General features: G+C 41.0%; 1 protein-coding gene across 1 annotated transcript; it reads right to left on the bottom strand.

Annotated features, from left to right (window-relative positions):
* Positions 1-5,239: 5,239 nt before the first annotated feature.
* On the bottom strand, positions 5,240-19,542 carry rab22a (RAB22A, member RAS oncogene family). The gene is made up of 7 exons (XM_079509234.1): positions 19,254-19,542; positions 18,602-18,681; positions 17,684-17,765; positions 8,861-8,932; positions 8,130-8,236; positions 5,621-5,730; positions 5,240-5,379 (listed from the first exon to the last, which is right to left on the bottom strand). Exons 1-7 carry the CDS (start codon positions 19,287-19,289, stop codon positions 5,282-5,284), a joined length of 585 nt encoding a protein of 194 aa, XP_079365360.1. The 5' UTR covers positions 19,290-19,542; the 3' UTR covers positions 5,240-5,281.
* Positions 19,543-20,411: the final 869 nt, after the last annotated feature.

Raw genomic sequence — 20,411 nt, 5'->3', positions numbered from 1 at the left:
AGGGAGAGGGACGAGGGAGGTGATGCGAGGCTGCACCTACACCTAAGCTATTTCAGTTCACAAACAAACGGTTCAGATTGTATCGTTTGATAATGTCTTTAATGTTTGCCTTTCCAGTGCACTTTATATTTTATAGATGTTAACGGGTTTTTAAGCTCGTTTAAAGTGCTTTATAAATATAATCATAATAATAGTAATACTATTAGTAGTAGTAGTATAACTGCATTCATGGAATATTGAGTGAGATGAAAGATATAACTACAAAATATAATTGTATGTATTGATTTAAAATGTCTTGTACCAGGCACATGTCAGCTGTTGCTCAGGCTTTCACAACAGCACTCATGCAAAGTATTAAGGAATTCCCATTAATTTAGAGTCTGGACCCTAATTAATCAAACTGTAACAAATGACTACTAAACAGAAAAAGCATAGCCTTACTCCTGCTAAAATGATAAATAAACCTGCAGTGTTTTTCTATACAGTAAAAAAATAAAATCCAATCCTACAATTTAGAACCATTTACAATGTATGCATTTAGCATCCTACTCAGAATCAAACATACAAGCCAAATATCATAATGGATCACAATTACATGTAATTCACATACAAGCTAACAAAGGGATTGTGAATGAGCCTGGCGTTCAGAAATTACCAAGTTAACATTGTGCCATCTCAGCACTATTGAAAGTGCATTGAGAACCTGCCTCTTTCTCAAACACATATCTCAAGTGTCATACAGTATTTATAGCCAGGGGACTTGCTGCCACTAGTGAGGCAACACGACCAATTACTGTACCAACAACATTGCCACAGGATCTCATTCTCCAAAGTGAGTTAGCACACATTCCCCACTTGGAGAGAATGCAACTTTATAGAGACACATACCAACAGCCAACAGGCTGCATGTGATATGAATGATACAGACAGAAACATATTTTTTTTTGTCAATTTTTATTAGTAAACAGTTTGAGAGATCCCTTTTCAGACATTCAGAAAAAACAGCCAACAACCTTTTTCCCCCAGGCATTGTTTACAATCAATATGAAAGGCAATAAAAAAAGGTAAATACAACAATTACGGTGTCGGATGGAATTACTACAAATAGTGTAGACCACAAATCGTGGTAGACCAATAAAATATACATGTGTGTTATCTGGTGGCTAATAAGTCATTGATTTGTGTGCAATTTGATGGTATATACAGTGAAAAAATACATAATTAATACATTTGTCACAATCCTAGGACCAGCCTAAAATGTGGTATTTTTCCAGATTGCCCATGTAAAACTGGCAAACAATTTCTAAATGAGGGCAATAATATAGTCACAAATCAGTCATTATTAGCAACATTCAGGCATTTGAAAAGTATTTAGCAATATCTTATGTTAAATCATTATATGACAGCAATGATAAAATCAAAGGTAAATGATGACAAAAATAAATTGGCACCAATAATCTGCTTGTAACTTAAAATAACAGGCAGGGACAGCAAGAACTCTTGACACCAATAAAGTAGAATTCACAGATAATGACAGACTTCTAAACCAGTCAAGAAATCACTTGGAATAAATGCTGTATCTCCACTTATCAGGACAATGGTATAACAATTAAAGTTATGTTAGGGGCCCCATCAATAACAAAGTGCAGTCTTCAATGTACCAGTTATTCCCTTTTAAGTTCTAAATATAATGCACAGCTAAATCCACAGATTCAGCAAAGTACTGTAGTATGGGTTGACCTATTGGAAAGTGTGAATCCAAATGTGTACATAAGCACTAAGGGCAAGGGAGTCATTTGTTTGTGCATTATTCCTATATGTGTACTCCTTTGTCAGTTCACATTGATCACTTTATCATCTTTCAATATCAGAAAACGTCCTAAAACTAAGTAGCTACTCAAAGAAGGTCAACATTGACCTATGTCTGTATAATCTTAAAGTAACATTGCATTAACATAATCCTTTTTTTTTACATTGTAATTCGTTTGAGATTTTAGTCAACGTAGTTTAGGTCACATTTGTTTTTTGACATATTGCTTGTTGTAATGACAACTATTGCACTCCTAACAAAAATCCTGAATGTTTCTGAATCCTTTTTTCCATAACTCATCAATAACCTTCAATTAAAATCACATGAAAGCAAATAAAACAAAAAAAAAAACAGTTTGTATTTAAGACCACATAGAATGCCACCATTTCTCATCACTGCTTGTACAGTACCTGCATGCGTTAGTGACAAATTATAACCCCTCTTGATTCTTGGGTTGTCTACAGAGACTATGATGTTCATGTCTTGTGTCAGTTTTGAAAGACAGACAGGTAGTAATAGACATAATTATTATGAAAATAAGATGTCCAGAAGGCTTAACAGTGTGGTGTATGAATCGAACATGACAACTGACGAGGAACAAAATGCACACTCACACCCAATTAAGGTAGCTGCTGAGCAGAAAACACAATTAACCTACAAACGAAAGAAAAACAGCGTCCACACTGTTGGGCCTTTTATAGCATCCACAAAGTGCATGCATGACGTTTTGAGCTACATGCTCTTCATCAGACTGTTGATGAAAGGACCTTTTAGCCCAACAGTGTCTGATCAAAGGCACCTTTTAGCCCAGCTGTTTATCTCGATGAAATTTGTTTTCCCATTCATGTGCATAGAGAACAAGATCGGTCCGCAGCACCCCAAATAGTATTGTGTTAAGGCCTATTCATAGTCTGGATTTTCGGTGGTGAGGTGACCACCGCTCTGGCGGTGAGCTGACCACCGGAGCTGAAATAACGTTGAGCGGTGGTGAGTAAAAACAGAGAGAAGGGCTGGAGCGGTGGCGGTGGTTTGCTCTTCACCGCGGCTCGTGACGTCATGTTGTAGTTCGGTGGTCACCTAACCACCGAAAATCCAGACTATGTATGAGCCTTTAGAGCAAAACAGCTACTGTGTCAATATGGTCAGTTGCGAGGAGCAAGACAGTAGGGCTGGGCAATATGTTGGACCATATGAAATATTTTGACAATATTGGGTATGCATGCATATTGGTGCTTTCACTAAATATTTACACAAGATTTTTGATTATTAAAATAATCATCAATAATTTGTATAAAACTACGCTGATAAAGGAAAAGAAAATGAGCTAGAACAGTGAAATGCAAGATTTTAAAGCCAGGATAAGATAACACTTTGTTAATCGCATATCATGATAACGATATATGGAAATATTGCCCAGTCCTACAAGACAGACAGATGTACGAGTAAAAGAAATACAGAGCCGCAACAAGACCCCAGGTCATCGGAGGGTCATGCATATCACCATATCAACCATGTCCGTTTCAGCACATAATGTTTTCCTCTCAATGTAACGTCAAAGTTCTCCCTGGAACAAATCTAGTTTCCACTTTCCAGATATCTTTCTTTTCATCATAGGCCAGGTAGTAAAACTATGTTGGATGTGCTAGCCAGTGTGCTTTTTCTGCGAATAAAATGAGAAAAAAAAAGATGATAAATGTTTATGAGACAATTAAAGAATTTGGCAAGACCTCACAAAGCCAGCTTCTCCTGTAAAACTGCTGTAAAATAACAGCAACGGTCAAGGATAGACAAGCCCGCCAAATTACACAAAGTTAAAATGAGATTACAGCAAAATTGAAGGACAATTAATACTGTAAAACAGCTGGCATAATATTCTCCGAGCATGGTGGGGCAAATCATAGAAAGAATTCTAGGGCTTGTCTCATATTATTTCAAATGTTAAAAATTGGAGGCCTGGAAAACATTTGAGTGCTTCGGAACGGTATCATGTTAGCACATGTGAGGACTGCGGTTCTCGTTATCATTATATAGACAAATCTACAGTATTATTACTGGCAAATGCTGATGTAACAGATGTAACTTTGTAAGACTATTTTTTCTGGGTTGGTGACCATGACAGCTAAAATGTTATTTACAAGTCTAACAGAGGGGTATAGCACATCCTGTATTTTGTGGCATTGGGTACTATACAAGCCATTTGTTGATGAACAGAAAGAAAAAAGGTTCCCACGTGCACATAATACCGCTTCATCTTTCATTTGCTTCTGTCTTTTACTTGAGGAGTTGTGTTTTCATAGATAAATGATGCAGAGGCATTATATCATATGGGAATCTTCCTCCTTCATAATCCAACCATCCTCAACCTCAATTAGTGACAAAAAAGTGGAATGGAAAGGTGACAACAAAGGCATAACATCCAAGTGTTCCTCAAATCAGGAATTCAGGAAAGAACTGGACAGAATGGAATCAGGCAATAACTTAAGTTAGAAATGAATTGGAGGAGGACACAGATCTACAAGCTCACAATGTGTTGCATCCACAAAACGTTGTGAGCTTGGATACCAGCTATTTTCGGTCAGCAACACTATCGTAAGACAAAAGTATAAATCGTTCTTCCGAACCAGGATTCAGTAGACAGGGCAGAGATTGGTGCCCGCTTGCTTTCCGAGTCTCCAGGGGAATGGGCAGGAATGGTGCCTTAATGCCTTCTTACACAGAGTAGTATATTGTAGGACAGGATTCACTGATGATGGGAGGGCAATTATTACATACACAAATAAATAGCATGTTAGTGCCAGCATTTGGGTCTAAATCCTAGGAAACACGGTGCCGTTACTTGTGATTACGTCCTTTTGTGTCTGATGTGTTTTCTGTCTGTTTGATTACTGTGTTGTTTATTTTTACATTATGCTGTTGTTAACGTATCAATTTCCCTGCGATAATAAAGTACATCTCATCTCTCGTCTCATAAAACCAAACACCTGATTAAATCAAAATGAATTAATTAATTCATCATTAATTGCATTTACAGATTTCTGTTTTAACTTTTTGTTGAAGTGCTTACTTTCCGTGATGATTATACATATGGTTGTAAATGTTATTGTTGTCGGTACCGTTGCACCCAGATCTGACTGATGAAGTGTGTGTAATGGTATAGTGTTGAGAGTGTCAGTGGCAGGCTGGCGGCAGCTATAAAGTGAAGCAGGCCAGGGATACAGGGGTCATCACGGCAAGGCAGGAGTCACGTTGGGCCAGTGACTGACTGCCAGGGATACAGGGGTCATCACGGCAAGGCAGGAGTCACGTTGGGACAGTGACTGGCCAGGCCAGGGATACAGGGGTCATCACGGCAAGGCAGGAGTCACGTTGGGACAGTGACTGACTGCTATAAAGTGAAGCAGGCCAGGGATACAGGGGTCATCACGGCAAGGCAGGAGTCATGTTGGGACAGTGACTGACTGCTCGGCATCATCAGCAACACGTTCTGCGGGATTCTGATGCCTGGCGTCCCAGTTTAAAACTCTTTCCTGCTGCTCCACCCGCTGCATCTAGAACAGGGATCCGCTGGCCTGGGACAGACATTAAGTACACATACATACACACACACACATACGGACAGACACAGGCACAAACGCAGACAGATAAGATATATTTAGCAGTTGTGCACCACACATTCAAGCTACCGTAACTCAGCAAAGCTAGTCATCCATGCAAATGAAAGCAGTAAATGCTGAACTTGTTCGGTAGCACTGTGAGAATCAGTAGGCATCAGCAGATGCTAAGTCACCGGCACCAAACAAGTACACTCACTTATCTCTATGAAGACCTCGTTGATGTTAATTGCATTCTTGGCACTGGATTCCACAAAGATGGCATGGATAGAATCAGCATAATCCTTGGCATCTTTCTCTGACACTTCCCTGGGAACACGCGAGGTACAGCATGTCAAAGTGGCTCTACTGTGATAAGCATCTTTCTCTGACACTTCCCTGGGAACACGCGAGGTACAGCATGTCAAAGTGGCTCTACTGTGATAAGCTTGAGGTTAGTTTTTATGCATGGTTGTCAGAACATGCTGATGCTCTTCATGTGCATATAAATGTTTGAGATTTTTGCCTTTTGCTTTTGTTTTTTGGGGCATATGTTTCTTAGCATTATTTTGATTTGATAGGCAAAATGGCCAATACAATATTGCTGTTGATTCAATAGGCAAAACGGCCAAATACAATTTATATCATTAAAAAAAACATGGCAAATGTCATGTTGGGACTCATGAATGTTCTGATTACAAGGTGGTCAAAGGTCAAGGTCACTGTGACCTCACAAACATCTTCAGTAAATTCTTCACAATATATTGTTTCAGAGTGTCGACAGACATGGACGTAAACGCAACCGATTGACGGAGGCACACAACCGCAATGTGGTTTATATAGTTTTTACAGACCGGAAGATTTCCCAATTTCATGAATATATAACCACCACATTAACTGTTATATGGGAGATTTATCAATTTTGTGGTTGATATAGGTTAACCACAAGATCAACTTTCACCAACAAAAATGGAAAAGAGAGAACAACAAAGGAGACTGTGAGAGACTTTCCGTTGGTGTTGCACGTATTGTTTATCGTCCCCTATGAATGACCACGGCATTCGCGGTACGGCACTACTGCCATACAATCCCCATAACAATCATCAAGTTCAACCGCAAATGCTGAGTGGGGTGAAGAGACTGTCAGCTGATATTACATACACAACAGCTTATTCAAATAGCATTGAATATCAATCAGTATTGAAACCCAGATGAGATTCCTGCATGTGGAAGTGGAATTTACTCCAGGGCTGCCTGCTTTAATTTCTGTGATATTCCTTGGATGGAAATCAAATATCTCCCCGATGATGGGAGGTAATGAATGACCTTCGAGCACAATGACTCAAACCTTCCGGCCCCACGGTAACAATCATAGGAGGAGGTGATCGCCCCAGCCTCTTTATACTAATAATCCCCTTCCGATTAACTTCGGCCCCAACCTGTGCATACTGTATATTTCATGTTTAGAGGAAATTGATATGCTGTTATATCAACTGTTGTTACTGTGTTAAATTATTATTCATGTCATGTGTGAGTGGATGGGACCCGAATGGAAACAAGGCCGCAAGGTCTTTCTTCGGTGAAATCCTTTTTTGGACAAAAAAAATGCCTGACTGTACATTGTTCTGTTTGCATTTATATGTTGCCTAATAAAATATTCAATCAATCAATCAATATACCGACACCGTCTCACTCCATGTTGTACTCTCTACGTGGAGAAACTCAAACTTAGATATATTCTAATCTATTGGAGTGAACTCCTCCTGAATATACTGTATAAACTCCTCATGTGGGTTTGGGAGGATTTGGTGCAGTTGTGTTTTGTACTGCATGTTCTACTGCAGCGTTGTTTATTGTACAGACCAGTAGTTCCCAAGCAGTGTGGCATGAAGGGCACAACTTGGACTTTTGTGACAACTATACAAAAATGTATTACTTTTGTATTTACATACTAACTAAAAGGGTATCCTGCAGATCCTTTTTGCCCCAGTGCTGCACCGTAGCCTAAAATCTCTGGCACCGTGCCAAGACAAGCCAAGACAAATAAAGTGGAGTGAAATGTTTAATATTATACTACAGGCAATTAAATAAGCTCACAAGCTTAAATATATTTTAAACTTTTTATTTGGCATTAGTAAAATAATATAAATGTTTACAGAGTGATAAGACTGATATAGCATGTGTTATATAGACACTTGTTTTTTCACGTATATGAATACAGGCGTGTCTTGAGATTTTGACTTGCTCTTTGGCGTGTGCCTTGAGCACTAAACCTCTGAAAACCACTGGTATAGACAAGGAAGGTTTACCTGGCATCAGCTAGGTCACACTGGTATAGACAAGGAAGGTTTACCTGGCATCAGCTAGGTCACACTGGTATAGACAAGGAAGGTTTACCTGGCATCAGCTAGGTCACACTGGTATAAACAAGGAAGGTTTACCTGGCATCAGCTAGGTCACACAAGGAAGGTTTACCTGGCATCAGCTAGGTCACACAAGGAAGGTTTACCTGGCATCAGCTAGGTCACACTGGTATAGACAAGGAAGGTTTACCTGGCATCAGCTAGGTCACACTGGTATAGACAAGGAAGGTTTACCTGGCATCAGCTAGGTCACACTGGTATAGACAAGGAAGGTTTACCTGGCATCAGCTAGGTCACACTGGTATAGACAAGGAAGGTTTACCTGGCATCAGCTAGGTCACACTGGTATAGACAAGGAAGGTTTACCTGGCATCAGCTAGGTCACACTTGTTGCCAGCAATAGCCACCACTATGTTGGGTGGACCATGTTGACGCAGCTCCTTTACCCAATTCTTCAGTGTCTGGAAGGAGTCCTGGTAACACATAATGGGAAGTCACCGGCAATTGTGAATGGGAAGTCAGCATACAAAATGATTGAGGGAAAAAGTGAGTGTGAAGTGCTATGATATCTCTAGTCATCTGTGACAGTTTGATTAATTAGGGAAAGGTAATTAATTTATGCTGTGAATGAGTGTAGTTGTATCTTCCATCTCACTCAATGATGATGATGATGATGATTTAGTATAATACATAAAGCACTTTAAACAAGGTAATAAAGTGCTTACAATTCAATAAGGAAAAAAAGACATACCGGTAGTAAAGGGGTCTAACAATTAATAGATCAACAAAATTATTGAATTACGTTTTAATAATGGAATTATTATGCCAAATAATTCTAATATGTGTCATTTAGAACTGTGAATTGACTTTGTTGAATTGACATTATCTACAAAAAGTTATATTTTTTGTTATCTGACCACTGCTGCAGTGGTCAGATAACAGCATTTACTGTGTCATAATTGCGTAGTTTAGCACTTTAGTTCACTATACTTTACGTTTTAAATGAATAATTAACAGATTAATTGATTGAAAAGAATTGTTAGTCACAGCCCTACTATACTAATGGACTGAGAGGAGACTGTGGTGGGCAACTTTACCTCTTTAGTGATGTCATAAACAATGATGGCTGCCGCAGAGCCTCTGTAGTACATTGGCGCCAGGGCACGAAACTATGGGAAGACAAAGGAAGATTGAGGCTGAGATAAATAATGGTGAGTGATGTCCTGTAGTCATTCTTCAAAGAAAGGGGGCCGTCCACTGGAGCAAGAGAAGAGTTGGCCTTCTAAAGCCTCCTACAGTTTTATCTCCGACTAGACCAGGTCCTCTATACTGAGGCTAGGCGACATTAGGTCTGCTTATTAGCTTTTGTCCAAGTCAAACTGTACATTACATTTACAATAACAGCAGAGACCGAGACTTTAGAACTTAATATCCTCTAAAGACAAAGTTAATGCCAATGCTTGGCTTCACTTTGAAGACTATTTATCTGGATGTCCTCCCAAATATTTGTACTTTTGACATGCATGGAGAAAAGGAAGGTTATCTAAATAGAAGCGTTATGGGACAAATATACTGCCATAAAAAGCAAAACTCCACAACTCCCACACTGGACAAATTCTAGACATTTGATATGCTATAAATAAAATACTAAATAGTCTGTCACGTAGTAAAACATCACGTATGGTCAGTATGGTGACATCAGTGGGTGCTCCATCAAACGGAATGATATAAAACACTGACGTGAAACAGAGCATAAAAGTGAGCAACAAAGAAACCAAACAACCGTGACGTTAAAGAAACCAAAAGGCCTCATGTTCCGAGCCCATAAGCCAAGCGGGCTTTATTTAAACGGAGTATGGCAAGCCTTTTCCACCAAGAACTCACACATGTGTTAGCCATCAGGAGAAAGATGAGCAGAATGTGTCAAAGACACTTAGCATTTTGATATTTATGGACGACTGTACATTTGGTCTTAGCCCAATACATCACAAAGCCCCGTATAATCAAAACAATCTGCGCATAATTTCCAAATCCATAGTTGGGAATGGGGATGGGGCAACGGAGGGGATTCTGATGTTTGCCACGTCTTGGCATTTCCATGTCAAATATTTTCCAACGCTTAGCAAGACCTCACATTCAACAATTAGCCTATTATCATAATATTTCAAACGGAATTTAGGTTATTCTCGTGTAGCGCATGGCAAACTCCATTTTGGACCACTAATGGTTGAAAGATGAGGCTGGGTCAACATCCAACTAGTTGAAACAGCTCACAGATGTAACAGCATTTGACTTGGCCAAATGTGTCAATAGACAGGCCTTAATGACACCCCCAAACTAACAGAAGACAGCTCTACAGAGATCCTGAGTGTCCTGAGTGTTAATATTACTCTGGAAGTGTAACACTGTGTAGATCTTAGCTAGAAACTTTAAAGATGGAATGCCATGATGAAAAAGTGTAAAAGAGTAAAGCCGCACCCACAGCTGTTGTTGTATGATAAAGGGGGAGGGTTAGGTGAGAAGAGGATGATGTGATTGTGATTGTTTGGGCCTTTTGACTCAAAGGCTTTCAGCCTTCAGGAAGAAACCAAAAATACACAGGGAAGACATATTTCAATATTCTAACCAACCACACCTGTAGAGTTATGTTAACTCAGACACATACAAAACAGAAAAAGAACAGAAATCACGGCACTCATCTTTAAACAAAAATCACACTCGTGGCCCGGGCGGCTGGTGTAGCCGTCTGGGCACCTTTGCTGGTAATCCAGTCTGGCAGTGTGCCGCGGGTTCGACTCGCGATTCCGACGGCCTTTACTGCATGTCACCCCCCCATCTCTCTCCTGTCAGCCTACTGTATACCTAATCCTCTATAAAATTAAAATAAAAACACGCTTGTGTAAAATGATCTCATAATCTGAGGACCAAGGCAGAGCTATTTGAAAAACGTTGGGAAAAATGGCATTTATACAAGAGTGAATAGTGGGTATCCCCCCCCCCCCCCCCTTCTTTTTTTGCTTTGTGGCTTTGTTGTCGTTTTGTTTTTTGTGCTGGTTTGTCTTTGTTTCTTTAGTTTTTTCTTGAATGTACCTATGTTTCATTTGTTGTTGAAAATAAGAACAAAGTTAAAAAAATAAAAAATAAGCTTGTTTGAAGTATCAGCTCTTATCATCATAAATCACATTCCGTGCTCAGCCAATCAAATCATTGATATGGGGTGATCAGCCAATCGTCAGCCAAAGCTGGGCATAGGAGGGGCTAGCGCCCCCCAAAAATAGGGTGAAAGGCCAACTTTGGAGCTACCTTTCCCCCAAAACTTAATTGAAATCAATGAAGTTTGATATGATCATTGGATATGATTGAACTGTAAAGTAGGCCTACATTAAATTAATTTGCTAATAATTTGATGTGTTAATTATTAACTAATTAAACTTAAAACAAGCATGTCCACTCTGCACTCTCCAAAAAGTTTAGTTCACATGGAATGACCCAGCCTTTCCCGCCGATTTCATTTTCCCTTACACTAAGAAGGAACAAATGATCCATCTTAGAGTGACACAGTTACCTCAGGAAAGCACACATTCCACATAATTATAGTTGTTACTGGCCCTGAGTCCACCGAACGGAGTCCAACTCTGGATATTTGGCGGAGGCAGTGAAGAGAATCCTGTCTGTCTCGCTGGCTATAGTGCCGGTGCTGCAGCTAAGCTACGCTACAGCCAGTCCTGTGTGGTCTCGCTCCGCCTTCACCCAGGGAGCATTTCACAGCGAGGCCAGACCAGACATCTGGCCACACGGCAGCCCTGAAAACAGCTCTAACGCTACCCAGTGCATGCTGATTAATTACTGAAACCAGGAGTCTGGCACTCAATGAAAGAAGCCCTTCCATGCCAGGGGATGCAAGTTCGCCTTGCTTGTTTTCTATGACGAGGAATGGTCAGAGAGGAAAGAAGGCCCAGATAAAGTGTTGACAGCGAAGCTGAGATGCACCACTGAGGTCCCATATGGTCTAGGGGGGGTGAAATGGGGGGGGGGGGGGGGTTGAGAGGTTGTGGACTGTGCCGGTCTTTCCTTCCATGTGCATTGGCTGGCTCAGTGCTCCTTGCCGTCTCAACTCAACAGGTTTTGATAAGCAATAGCTCAAAGTAAAAAAATAAATAAAAAATCACACCCTTGTGAAGTGAGGGGCCCTCTTATCATCGTACATTATCATACATCATCTCATTCCGGCCAATCACAATTTGCGTCCTCACCTTCGTCGTCAATGTTTGTGTTACACAATGTTTGTGTTTACACTATGACGTACAATTTGACGTAATTTGACTATGACATAAAATTCTCCAGTCATTGTCAATTGGAATTTAATGTTTGTGTATGACAAGGTTTGTGGACACACACCAACACCAACAGCTGGACATAGGAGGGGCAAAACAAGCAATGAAAGGCTTAGTATGAAAATGGGGAGAGAAAAAAAACTCTCAGAAAGTACCTAAACTTTTTTAGTCACAGCTGCGAGCCACTTGATAGACTACGTGAGTGAAGGCCACATGGAGAGAGGGAAGAGAATAGTGGGAATGGAAATGGGGCAGGGAATGAATCCCCTCGGAGCACATGTCTCCACCAGGGCAGGTCAGATTGTGGCCTCCTGGTGGCGCTATAATAAGCCAATGTGAAAAGGGTGCCATTTCTTCTTACGCCTTTGATGGAAATTGGATGATTTGAGGCATTTTGTTCCAAAAATGTGTTTTGCAAAAATCCATCTGTTGGTGGCGCTATAACAGGCCAATCTGAAAAGGGTGGGATATATTCCTCAGCCTAGTAGGAACGTCTGTGAAAGATTTCACGTAAATTACACGCTGCGTTCATTATTTGAGGCTTTTTGTTCAAAACGGGCCAATCCTGGTCGGCCTCCTGGTGCAGATAGGACAGGTCATGGCAGCAGCAGGGACGACTGATCTCATCCGAGCTCAGGTTTCATCCTCTCCTCTTATCTTAAACGGTTAACACTGTTTAAGATAACTTAATGTGTAAAACCGTGGCACAGCAGAGCTAAAGGGGGATGAGGACAAATCAAGTGGTTGTTTTGTCTCACCCTTCAGCAGGGGACACCCGGACACAAACCATTGTCAAAAGCAGAGGACTGTATTTTGGAAAATAAAGGGAATGGAGAAAGAAAAAGGGGAAAGGGAACTAATGCTTGTTCATAGTCATACAGTGAAATGTAGGATGTGAGTCAAAAGAGAAAACGGTTCCCTTTTCTGCCCGTCTAGATCTGGGCCTTGTCTGCACAGGCAGAACTGCTGATGTGATAACATACTAAGACTCGTCATATCCTCAGTTTTTCTCAAATCCGGTATCATGTGAAAGTGTATATTTCATACACTCTCCTTATGTGGCCTACACAGCATTTCGGATTGCGCATCATATACGCAACGTTGTAGGCAAACAGTGGTGTTGATTACGTGTCAAGTATCCTCTCAATACTGACTGACTATCGTGTTCTGACTGCTGACAAGTGACAAACGCCTCCACTCGACAGCTCAAAGGAATACACAGCAGAGCATCCATGAAAACAGAACATGGTGGGAAGTAATCAGAGTATATATAGGCTACACACCTTTTTCCCCCAGGTGCTGATGAGCCAAAAGAAAGCTAGTCCATACATACGGAAACAGATTTGCAGCACTGTGGATGCTCCCAATCAATATCTTTATCTAAAGAAAAAAAGGGTTGTGGAATTGATTTGGGGCAGCCACAGCGTTGCAAGTCTGTTTAACTAAATGAAATGGAAAGACACACTGACACCGAGTGTATCGGGTGCTATTCACAAGTCACCAGTCCTAACATGCATGTAAGTGAACACAGAGATGGATGGATGGACAGTGAGATAGAGACAGAAAAGATAAGACAAAAGCAAAGAGAGGACGCAAGAGAGAAAGGGAACGCTAAATAGCAAAAGAGAGACATAATCATGACCTACGTAATATGATGATACCATCTGCAAGACTAAACAGACATCCCTGACTGAGCTAGACTAAACTCATCGCACCATTCTCTGCCTTCCAAGCAGTGGAAAATGGGCCTAAAGTGAAAGCACTAAAGAGTGGGCCACCACTCAAAAGGGCAGACTTCGACCTATAGAAAGTTAGATACTGCCCCCTATCAGAAATGATGTATTACTGCAGCAACGAATGCCTTCCACCATACTGAGTAAGTTAATTAATCAACAAATTGTAGTTTTGTCTCATTCTAAGAACCAAGGGATTGGAAGGAGTAGAATAGTTTCAACCATGTAAGCACCTTCAATCAATCAATTAATCAATCAATAAATCAATCAAGCACAATTCAGACAAGTGTAGTTCAAAGAGCATGTGCAGTTCAAAATGAATCTAAATCAAAGTACAAATACAGTAATAAAGCATAAAATGCATAGTAATAGTATAATTAAAAAAAACAAAAACAGTGTGTCTTCTTAAGATTTTGTTTAAAAATGTCCACAGATTCAGAAAACCGTAGATCCCCGGCAGACTGTTCCAGAGCACAGGGGCTAAAGGCAGTAGCTAAAGGCAGCTTCTTCATATCGCTCTATTTTTTCTCTCTCTGGAATCTCTAGGAGATCAGCGCTGGAGGATCTAATTCTATTCTAAGGGGTCTGCCGGGCCCGTATTTAGGAAGCATTGCCGACAAGTAGGCAGGTGCATTCCCATTCAATTATTTAAAAACCAGTAGAATGATTTTAAAATCCATTCTAGAATTGTCAGTCAACCAATGCAAGGACTTTAAAATAGGTGTAATGTGTGCTCTACATTTGGTCTTTGTCAGCACACTGGCTGCTGCATTTTGGACAAGTTGTAACCGAAGTTTGTAAGCCAGATAGGAGAGCATTATAGTAATCAACCCAAGTTATTATTTACACCACTACTTATCAACTAATTGCATGGTGTAGAAGTCCAACTCAAACACATGATTCCTCTTTGGATAGAACTATGGTAGGAATAATACTACCGGTATGCCCACATGTATGAGCATTAGCCCATGTATTGTGAGAGCAGGTGGTCTGGGCACATTTAATTGACTACGGTATACTTTACATTAACTATGTTCCCAGGGATCCTAAGTAATACAATAATAATAATAGATGTGCCCCCTGTAGTTGTTGTATTGGCCAAGTAGATTTGCACATAACCGGAATTTATATTTAACCCATCAGAACTATTAGAAGCAGTGGGCAACTGACAAAAAACACCCGGGGAGCAGTTGGGGTTCAGTGTCTTGCTCAAGGACACATTCGGCACTAAGCCAGGAGGAGCTGGGGATTGTAATTCCTGGTCCCCAAATCCAATGGCACTCGGGTCAGGTGCAGTGCCAAAGTGCCTGCCCACTAGCCTGGCTAATAAGCCAGATGCGAATCGGCCGTTGGCAAAAAAAAAGCCGGCGGATTACACAGTGTGATATTATTCTGGCTTATTAGCCAGGCTACCTGCCCACCACCACCATGGAAGTTATAGGTTCTTATTAGCCAGGCTACCTGCCCACCACCATGGAAGTTATAGGTTCTTATTAGCCAGGCTACCTGCCCACCACCATGGAAGTTATAGGTTCTTATTAGCCAGGCTACCTGCCCACCACCATGGAAGTTATAGGTTCTTATTAGCCAGGCTACCTGCCCAACACCATGGAAGTTATAGGTTCTTATTAGCCAGGCTACCTGCCCACCACCATGGAAGTTATAGGTTCGAATCCAAGTGGTGCATCCGGCTTTGTCGGGCGTCTATACGAACAAAATTGGCCAGTGTTCGGTTCAGGGGAAGGAAGCCGGACGGGGAGGGCGATATTCGTCATTGCACGTACAGTAATCCTATGCGCTGGGGCGGCACCTATCAGCAGGGAGTGTTGGGCAGCCAGCCGGCCACACTACCTTCTGAACCTCTGCTGCATAGCTGAGTGGGTAGAGAGGCCGTCTTTGAAACAGAAGATCCCCGGTTTGAGCCCTGGCCCCAGTATACAGTATGTGTCGCAGTGTCCCTGAGCAAGACAATTAACCCCTTACTGCTCCCTGAATATTATTTCACATATGTGCAAATATTCAGTGGAAAAATATCCCAAAGGAGTGGGGACCAAATTATTAAAAGAGTCTGGTGATAATGTCGATACAATTTCACTTAAATTTGACTGAAACGCTTGCTTCGGTTGGGTTTGATCCACAAAACAACGGAGTGTAAGGGTAAAGGTGGCCTTACACTAGCCGATAATCGGGCATTTTTGACGCTCGGGGGGTGCCCGACCGCTCAACGCGCGATCGGCCCGATCAACATCAAGAATGTTTGATATTTGCTCTGCCCCGCTCCGATTATCCTGTAGTGTGTGGTGCTATCAGATTTCAGATTGAAAAAAATCGGCTAGTGTAAGGCCACCTTTAGTTTGTTTTCCCTTTGGAAGCATGCCCTTTGATAAGTTCCCTAAAGTGTATACCGGTACCGATTATATTGAGAGCTATATGACAGTGACTCATGTCAGTCATATTAAGTGAATACAGAGATGGGGAAAATATTTTTCATCTTCTGTTATGTGCAATATAAAGCTGGGAGATAGGATCCTGAGAATATAGGAATGACATATTACTTATTAACCAAGCAGTGATGTACAGCCAAAATGTACTCAATAAATCAGGTAGAGGTACATTCCGAAACATTTGAATTGTAAACAAACAAAATCTAGAAATGAAGCCATGGTCTATGTTTACGACTTTTATTAAATGTTCTACAACGATACCTTGACTTCGGTTCTTGGACAATATTGTTCTTCTACTGTATACCATGTTCATACCATCAAAGTCTTGTAGTGCAGTACCCAGTCATACGTTTATGTATGAGATAGATAATATGCAACGCTGCCAGTATGAATAGTTGATTCATCCATACCAATTATTTGACATGAGCATTATCCAATCTAAGCACTGGTTTGCCGGAGGGGGGAGGGGGGGGGGGTCTGAATGTCCCCACTCCCCGCACTATTGCCTGGCCTATTCGTTATTTTTTTCCGACCGGCGCTGGTGGTCTAGCACGGTCTAGCTCGATCAAGGCGTCAGACGGGCTAATACACAACAATGACAAGTCATGACGTCCGTCCGTACCCACCAAATAATGTCCCCGCACTTTGTATGTCCTGACGGCGCCACTGAACCAGCACCTTGTTCCAAATGTAAGCACCTACCTGACCTTAACATATTCAGACTGTACGACGTGTGGAGCCGTCCTAGCTAACCCAACCGATGGATTGCAACGACGTGTACACACGTCCTAGCGCTTTTTCATTGATATCAAAAGGGAAAAGATATCGGATTTCTTTCTTTTTTTTGGGTTGGCCTCTCCTTCTACAATGTACTCCTTGCTTTTCACGCTGCCGTTCACTTCCCTGTTTAGTGCTCAGAAAGAAAGGCTCGCTACGTGTAATCTAGGGAGCTCTCCGTGGTTTTGACCAGATGGGTATACTTCTGTCTTCATTTCTGACTTCAACATGGCTCTCGCCCGGGATATTAACGCAAGGTATCGTAATCATCGTAAGGTAAGCAAGCAACATGCAGGGGGGGCTTTCAGAGTAAAAGCTGCCATATCATCCCGGCACCCCGAGCTTCTATTTTGAAAGAAATCCCGGCAATGATTGTGTTAATAATAAATCAGTCAAATGTGAGCATATGGAAGGATTTCAGCACAAACCACATAAATGCAACAGAATAGAGTCAGTTGTGCCCTTATGGTTATGCTAGCTCTGTAATGTCACGTTTTATAATCAATTCCTCAAAAGAAAAGAAAAGAAAAGAAAAGAAAAGAAAAGAAAAGAAAAGAAAAGAAAAGAAAAGAAAATAAAAGAAAAGAGATCAGAAAAAGGATCAGAAATGTATTAAAATATTATTTACTGACCCGCTCTTGTCCTGCTGTATCCCAGATCAGGAACTTGTGCAGTTCATTTTGGTATTGCACTGTCTTGGTCATGAAGGACGCCCTACAAGATAAACACTTTCAGATAAATAGAAAGATAATGTGGACAGTAGGCTGTAGTTAACCTGACTCCGCCAGATGGCGGCAGCAGTGAGTTCCTCCTCCTGCTCCCATCCGGTCCCTCTCGGGGCAGAGACGATGTACTCCGATCAAATGCTGATCGGAGCGATATGCGGCCGTTTGCGGCCGCTAGAGGCGGGATCAACGTGAGACTGATGACGTATTGAAGCGCTGCCACAGCAAATGTAAACACAACCTAACAAGACTACAACTCGAAATTATTATGGAGATATCTGTATATCTATTTTTGTCACGCTTCTTCCGGTTCATCGTTTCTGCTTGAGAGAGATCAGATGCAGGCAGGAGGAGGGAACTTGTGAACTCAATATTGCCGCAATCTGGCAGAGTCAGGTTAGGCTGTAGTGGCCAACTGGCCACAGACTGAACCTGAAATCTATATAAAGGTCATTGGTTCTCAAAGTGGGGCCCAGGGTCCCCAAAGGGTTCCTCATTTAGCATGATTTTAACTACTTTAACACTATATAGGTTGGCTATTTGAAAATAGTCGATCTACAAACTCCCACGTTTCGATGCCACGTGTTGTGAGCTTGTAGATCAGCTATTTACAAACAATCGTTGTTTTTTAAAATATATCTTTTTGAAAACACAAATCTTGTATGGTGGTCCCTGGTAGAAAATGTATTTCTGATGGGGGCCCAATGACAAATGCATTACTGAAAAGGTTTGAAGAAAGTCTTTAGTATTTTGTAATTTACAAGAACTGAAAAAAGCTGACGAGAAACTACGGAGGCTCTCAAGTGAGTAACAGCAGGAACTTACCCAATTGTAGGGTTGATATTTGGGTCAAAGCTGTCCTCCACAAATCTCCAAACAATACTTGATTTTCCAACTCCAGTGTCCTGAAGAGAATAGAAATAAAATCCATGGTTACCAAATCTGGCCATAAATAAGACCCAGCACTGTTCAATCCTGGAATGTGATTGCAACAATGCTGATGGTCTTATTGTGAGTGAATAACACATTCTCTGGGATCATGCCAGACTGCCCATTCACAAATGTGGTTCTTCCCATCTTCCTACAACAGTTTTTTGTTTTATCCATGGATGGAGGGGACACATGTTACACTACTAGGTTATTGTGATGCTGACACTTATCAATGACCACAGTTGCTGAATTAGCTGGAGCTTTTGTATCCCAATCCATGTAGGTGAAATCATCACTCATATTGGATGGACAAGATCAATAACGTTTCTGGAGACGTTACATGTGTGCCTTGTTGTCACCACAAGTTCAGAAGGCCATCACATTTATCTCATGTAGAGTACAGTAAAGTCAGCAGGCTTAGCATCTTTTAAGGAAGAGCACTGTAGCTTCACGTGGGGGTTCGAGCTCGGCTTTAACTCAAAACAAACGTGGAACAAATCACTGTGAGCAGTGGCTGATCAAAATCAATCAATCAATCCGAACTTACCCCAAGAAGACAAACTTTCAACTCTCTCAGTGCCATATCGGTCCCTCTAAAAATTAAGGTGTGAGGATGATGATGATCATTGGAAGATTTTCTTGCTGATTCTTCGGCTGGTCAGTGATGTTTACCAACAACTTCCCTTTTCATCAAGCCAAACTGTAGGGAAACACTGTATAGGCACATTTCCGACTGATGAAATGTATCAGTGTTCGTTAGGTATCATGTTTGGATTCTTCTTTCTTGTAAACAGCTAAACTGCTAACAAGAGAGGTACAGTCTACGTCCCATAGCCTAGAAGGGCGCCCGCTGTGATTGGGTGGGTTCAGAATACCATAAACAGTGGACAGCATTTTTACGCAAATACAGCATGTTCGCACTAAATTTATGTTAACTCTTATAAATATCCCACAAAGAAATTAAGAATATATTGTCTTGTCTATATTTGTATCTATTTACATCATTGTAGCTGCTGTCAGTGTCAGTCGAAGTAAAATGTCCAGTTGCGTTAGCAACCAAATTGCCCAATCACAGCTCGAAGTCCATTCGGGGTATGGGGTCTATATAGGGCTGTCTCCATCTTGAACTACAGTAGTGGTCACATGACAACAGCTCTTTTTGTTTGTTTGTTTGTTTATTTGTTTGTTTTGTTTGAAGAACCACAAAGCCGACAAAGCTGTGTCTATGAATAATGACTAAGTAATGTATATTCATGCCAGAGTTGACAGGGTTTTGTCTTTAGCATTATTGTCATTCGTATTATTTAAAAAATAAAGCAAACATCAGGAAATGGTTTGAGGAAGTAGTTGTTGAGTGACAGCTGTGTGGAGGTGACAGCAAGTGTTGCCAGGTCGGCTTATTATAAGCGACTCTGGGCTTCGTTATTGTGTAAAGGTGCTTGTAAAAAATGGTAGTTTGCGCGGATTGCGTTTTTTGGGCTTGTTTATAAAGTGTATACTATTTACCGTGCTCGCTTCCACATTTTGTAGTTATCATTTCATATTTTCATGGAAATATTTTGTGCCAGGGAGCATTTGTATTGTTAGATTCAGAATGTTTCAACAATATCTAACAAATATTCCAGATTTTATTTCAAGAGTTTTTGAAAATAGCCGACGGTTTAAAGTGCTGATGTGGTCTAGTAGTTGCGCCTTTTGGGCTTGT

Source organism: Electrona antarctica (assembly GCF_951216825.1).
Source record: "Electrona antarctica genome assembly, chromosome: 9".
Lineage (NCBI taxonomy): Eukaryota > Metazoa > Chordata > Actinopteri > Myctophiformes > Myctophidae > Electrona > Electrona antarctica.
This window is presented reverse-complemented; position numbering and strand designations above follow the sequence as displayed.

Bases quoted from the DNA above. Each gene is read 5' to 3' on its own strand.
- rab22a (XM_079509234.1), bottom strand. From the start codon at position 19,289: ATGGCACTGAGAGAGTTGAAAGTTTGTCTTCTTGGG. The intron at 8,237-8,860 runs GTAAAGTTGCCC...ATGTGTTACCAG, and splicing joins TTTATGACATCACTAAAGAG to GACTCCTTCCAGACACTGAA. The intron at 5,380-5,620 runs GTGAGTGTACTT...TGTCTGTCCCAG, and splicing joins CGAGGTCTTCATAGAGATAA to GCCAGCGGATCCCTGTTCTA.